Consider the following 6,000-nt stretch of genomic DNA (forward strand, 5'->3'; position numbering starts at 1 on the left):
CAATGGTAAAAGTTGCAACACCCTTGATCTTGTGAACACAAAAGGTTGTTGTCCCAGGGATTGCATGTAAAGAAAGATGCAAGAATCTGAGAGCAACAAAGAGATAACAAAGCTGAACACAACATGATTTGTTATCTTTGCTGGCTGAAGAGTTAAAAAAAAAAACGCAAAGAACCAAAAACCAAACCACACCACCACCACCAAGAAAGTTCATTAACTTCTGAGTTTTGGATAAAGAAGCAATTCAACAGCAATAAAGAAGATACTGGTGCCACTGACTAACCCAGGAGAAATGTCTGAAGTGAGTATGAATTAGAGAGAGACATTGCCATTTTTTTTGCATCTATTTGAAATGATACTGCAACTCAGTAAGAGAGGAAACATAGTCAACCTGTGCATTAATTCAATGCAGCAAAATACAGCTTCCTTACATCTTGCCCTTCAGGAGCCTGATTTGATACAGCCTTAAGACCAGACATACTCAACCAACAGAAGTACCTGTTACTTATACTCAAGTCTCTGTTCTCTTTATCCTTTTAGCCTCTAGTTAACTCCTGAAACTCTCTGCATGAAAGCTTCTTTACCTCATGCCATGTCTGATCCAATCCTTCTGCACAGACCCTGGCATAGACGTTTCACCCCTGACCCCCACTACTTGTTGGGCTCATTGCTTTGTAAGCAAATAAACAAGAATGTGAAGTCTGAAGGACAGAAGCGTGCTATCAGTGGTCCTGAGAAACTATCTACTAAACATATTAGATTCTGTAGGCACTCAAATAACAGCTACAAAGGTAGGTGAGCTACAGAGTATTTGAGGTGGGAGCCATCACCAGTGCTCTTCCACAGCTAACTTCAGATTCCAACAGTCCCATGATGTCTACATCACTTGAGTACGGATTTCTAAGTCAAAGGTTGAAACAGTCCACAAATACAATGATAACCTATCACCTGAGTTTAATAACATTTAGGAAAAAAAGCTGTGAAGAGTTACTTGCCAGATAAGTTAAAAACGGGTTTAACTGGACTAAAATCCTGATTCCACTAATTTGCACTAACATTTTTCTTTCCAGAGATTCTGAAACAAAAAGGATGCAAGATCTGGAAGCAAGGCTAGATTTTACTTCAGCAGTTAAAAAATATTCTGTCTTGATCTACATGGCCCACCTAGCAGTACTTCTGCCCGCTCATTTTAATCAACCTCCCTCCCACGAAAGGCATACTCTTTGCTTGATTAATTATGAACACATACTGAGGTGATTTTAAATACTTAGTGCTGTTGAGAGGGCAGAATGGTTTATCACCATGGGAATCACCTCACCAGACGTTTTAGTTCACACAGCATCATCCAGCCCAAGCGCCTACAGATGCCCGAAGGCATTTCCGACAGGGAATCGCACGGATGCTGATCATACCGTGAGTGAAGCATGAAACAGTAGAGAATCACAGCATCCTGATGCCAGCACCATTCTGAGCCAGGCAGGGCCCTTCCCTTCCATGCTCTCCAGCACCCCTGCGCACAGCCAGCTGTTTTGCTGGAGCAGCAGAGGCAGCCTCTGGTCAGGTGTCCGCATATTGCTGGACACTGCAACAGCGCATGGCCGGGGGGCTTCCATCGCAAGTTCCTTTACCAGCGCTCAGGGTTGCCACGGATTGTCACTGAAAACCTGCTGAGTTTCGCTTCTGCGTGTGTTTTTTGTTTCCCTTCTCGTTCACTTTTTTCAAGGAGATGGCTCCTCTGGCCCACCTGTGCCCGGCGAGGCGCTCCCCCCAGGGACGGCGCCGCAAGCAGCCCAGCAACTGACAGCGCACGCAGCGCTCGCAAAGCTTAGATTAAAAGCAGACGGCGGGCCAGCGCTTTGCTTTTTTCCGACTAGAGCCATATTTGTGAAATACTTCACCCAGAAGCCAGGGGGCTGAGGGACGGGCGTGGCTGCCCAGCGGCGTTAACAAACAAAACAACCAACACTGACAAAGAAAACCCGGCTTCAGCGAACGGCAACCCGCCGCGGCCGCTCCGGGCTTTTACCGAAGCGGGGCGAGCGGCAAGGAGCCCCTGGCCAGCAAGAACCGCCCGGTGCGAGACCGCACGGAGGGCGGGCGCGGTCTCCCCCCCGCGGGGCCGGGCCCGTAGGCACCCCCGGCAGGGCGAGCCGGCCACCGCGGCCCCGGGACGGGGGCGGCTGCCCCCCAGCCCCAACGGCGGCCGGTTCTGAGAAGCCCGCGGGGGTCGTGTCCGGGCGAGCGGCCCCCTCCCCTCCGCTGCCCGCCGCCCCGCCACCGCTCACCTGGGCCCCAGGTTGCACCTGCCCATGAGGTGCAGCTTGCAGAGGTGCAGCCGGTCGCAGCCCGTGCACTCCTTGCGGACGCAGAGGCGCACGGCCGACACGGCCAGGACGCCTCCGCCGCCGTCCTGCGGCATCAGGAACCGGTGGGGGCCCGCCGCCGACAGCGTCCGCTCCAGCTCCTGCGCCGAAAGGTCGATGTGCTGCCGGAGCTGCGGCAGCGTCAGCCGTCCGCCGTGGGCGCACAGCACCTTGGTGAGGAAGCAGCACACCGCCGGGTCGGACATGGCTCCCGCTTGGGCTCAGCCGGGCGGGACGGGGCGGGACCTCACAACCGCCGCGCGGCCAGGCTCCAGCGGAATCGAAACCGAAGGCGCGGGGCGGGCCGGGCCGGGCGGCGGGCGGGGCCGGCGGGGCAGCGCGGGCGGGCGAGGCGGGAAACGGCGCGCGGCGCCCCGCAGGTTCCCCGGCCGGAGCCGCTGAGGGAACGCGCGGTGCGAGCAGCGACGCGGAGGGCCGCGGGGCGGTCTGCTTTGCTTTGGGCCGCTGTTAGTGTGGGGGTTTTTTTCTTAATGCCAGATTCTTTTGGTGTTTCTGATGTTTGGATGTGGCGATGAGCTGCCGCCTGGGTGAAATTCCATATATATAATCGTCACTGGTCCCTATATATCAAGTATGGATCCAGCTAGTCCCTCCCGGAGCATGTAGGTAGAGCAGAGCACCGGCATCCACCGAAGGATTTCCTCACCTCCCCACTAACTCCTGCTCTCTGCCTGTACCTGGCACTAACACAAATGTAGCACAGAGCGTTAAGCCTATAATGTAGTAGAAAAACTTGGCGTACCCAAAAAATTCTAGACTTTCTGTAGTGATGCCGTTACTCTTCTGCCTTCCAGAGTGGCCGTCAGCGTGGATCAGCGTCGGCTGCCACAGCGGGTGCCCTGGCAGGGGGTGTGGAGCAGGGCAGTGAGCAGGTCCTGTCAGCACTGCAGCAGGGCCGGAGGGTCTGTGGGCGGCAGGCAAGGATGGCAAATACTGCATCGAACAGGTGGGGACAGGGCTGGGCGCTAAATCCATTTGTGAGGAGCTGTCCCGCTCCAAACTCGGTGGCAATGAGGACTTAAGGAAACGTGAGTGTCCACTGCTCCCTGTGGATTAGGAAGTTACAAAGCCAACGCCGAGCCAGCCTGTGTTGCCTGGTGCTGATGCCTGATTTGAGAAGCATGCAAAACTACATGGTCACAGTCACCATCACTCTTCAGGTCATCGAAAGAGAACCACCTTAAGGAAGGGAACCAAGGTGGTACAGTCTTTGGTTTTGTTCCTGCTTTGTTGAAGGAAAAGTTGTGGAAGGATCTTTTAATTGGGCATATTTCCCCGTATTTGCCTTCTTGCTCTCATACGTGAACAAATGAAATAATTTTTAAATAGCAATAGAAAAGGAGAGGTATAAGGAAGAGTTTGCCCCATCAGTTCTAGCTGTAGAAAAGCAAATGGATAGTTCTGGGCTGGTTTATGTTCTAGGCTTGCACACATGTATTTTCAACTTATCAAGGGTGATAAAACTCAGGTCCTTACTCGATGTAGTTTCAGGACTGACTGATAAGGTAGCAAATGATACAGTGAGTCAGCAGTGTATTGCCAACTCCAAAAAGCATATAATAATCATGAATCAGGGAAACCTTTCAGTCATTTGCTTGTACTTACTTATCTTCTGTTTTTCATCCACTTTCAATGAAGACATGGATTTGTGCATTAATCCACACAGAAATCTGAACTGTGCAGTTGGAGGAGCTTTACTCTGGATACTTTGTCGGAACAGTATTAACAGCATGGAGCAAGCAAGTCAAGTGAAACACTGCAAGCAGAAAGAAGCTGCAAATAGAATCTTGGCAAGCATGTTCTGTTCTACACTTCAATACACTTCAGGGTTTTGGATCAGCCTTGAGTGAAAACAAACAAAGAACTATTACTGGATTTATTCTGTTTGTTGGTATAACATTTTACAAAGCCAAATGCTCCAAAGACTTGACTTCCGTACCAAGTTCAAACAGAAACGGTTTATGTGAAACAACACAATCGGGTGAGGCAGAAGGGATCACTGTATCGAGGAGTCCCAAACTGGTATTCTTTTCACAGGGCAGTGAGTGATTCCAGCTTTAAATATCAAGCCATTTGCTTAAAATTAGAAACCACTGAAAAACTGGCTGGGTTGATGTAACCTCTTGCTGCTGCTAAAAATGTAATCCCTGTACATCTTTTGCTCTGGTATCCTCTACTTCCAGCTGAAATGGCTCCTTGTTTGCCCCTGTTCTGGTGTTCACCTGGCTCCTTAGTAAGCTGAATCAGCTTTCAGAGAACTGAAACTGAAATATCTATTGGTATGAGCAAAGTATGAACGGAAATGGGTGTGTGTAAGCACCAGAAGAAACAGCAGAACAAAGGTTAAAAGAATGGTCTGTGTTGATAACAAAGACACAGTTTAAGGCAGTAATAATGAGAAATAAATTGTTTCTTTCAAATCAGGAAGACTCACACTCTATAGCATAGACAACTTGTCTGCAGAAGACCCTACCGTCCAACAGATGGACATGGCAGGAAGATACAGCACATCACAAATGCCATTTATTTTTCTGTTGGTCCAACGGGAAGCAGACCATAGCCTCAGAAACTCAAAACGAAGAAACACAGAAAATGGGCAAATGAGTTGCCAAAAGTGTGTGTAGGCTGAAGTAGCCATACTGTGAAGCATAAGGATGCCACCATAGTAGCTGCTGGGTCCCACCAGCTTTCACACCTATTACTGGGCATAAAAGACCCATCCAAGGCAATTTGCCACTGGCAGTGAAGAATAACACAAGAGATGCCATAAGGGTGTGGTAGCTGGTGCCCATCTTCCCTTACATTGCATGCAACACAGATCCTGGCCAGAGCCATTGGGCACACATGGCTAGGTGCTTGCAAGTATAGTGTTTGACAGTGTGAATAAATTGCATGAAAATGGGGGATCTGAGTGAAATGAATGCATACCTAAATGAGGCTTCTGCAGCTTAACTGGATGCAGCTGGATTTTGAAAAAAAAATTTGCCTTGCCTGATGATATACCTGCAGCCCAAACATGCAGTATGTTGTTATGCTCAGTCCTGTGGAACTGCTCTGCTGTATGTGAAGAAGAGGCTATTCCTCCTCTAAATAGCCTGTGCAGCTTGGCTTGTCTGGCAGCCCTGACCACATCAGCAGTTCTGTCTCTCTGGGGATAGCTAAAGTATGCGGAAACAGCCTGTGGAATGATGCTGCTAAACTGACTTCCCCTCTCATCTGCAATGTGGCTAATTCAGTCTCTCCCATCGTCAGCCCCATTCTGCTGCTTGGGACCCCTCCTTCAGGTCTCATCTTTGGCTCACCTTCTAGTTATTCTCTCCCGCACAATCAAGTACTATTCTTGCTCTGGTTTCCCCAGACTGTTTCAAGTAGCATTTTGCAGAACAGGCCGGGACCTTTGCTTCCTTGTCCCTCCCCCGTTTCTTACACAACCTTCCGCCAGTTCTGTACTGTCTGCTAAATTAGCTAATGGCTGGGTATATATTTGCCTGAGGATTTCAAATTAATTTTGCGGTCTTTGTTCTGTGAAAACTGTTATGTGAAAAAAGCTTCTCTAGTGGGAGGTGGGAGCTCTCTTCTCACCTGACCTGTCTGCCCCACACACACCCAAGAACTG

At 49.8% G+C, this 6,000-nt stretch overlaps 1 protein-coding gene across 1 annotated transcript in view; it reads right to left on the minus strand.

Annotated features, from left to right (window-relative positions):
* The window catches only part of LOC101923301 (zinc finger CCCH-type antiviral protein 1-like), a 29,030-nt gene extending 26,390 nt beyond the window's left edge, over positions 1-2,640 (minus strand). Inside the window, exon 1 of the mRNA XM_055808875.1 lies at positions 2,286-2,640. Within this exon, the coding sequence (XP_055664850.1) occupies positions 2,286-2,569 (284 nt within the window). The 5' untranslated portion in view covers positions 2,570-2,640. The remainder of the gene's footprint in view (positions 1-2,285) is intronic.
* Positions 2,641-6,000: the final 3,360 nt, after the last annotated feature.

The sequence above is a fragment of the Falco peregrinus genome, chromosome 6 (assembly GCF_023634155.1).
Source record: "Falco peregrinus isolate bFalPer1 chromosome 6, bFalPer1.pri, whole genome shotgun sequence".
In the NCBI taxonomy this organism is placed as follows: domain Eukaryota; kingdom Metazoa; phylum Chordata; class Aves; order Falconiformes; family Falconidae; genus Falco; species Falco peregrinus.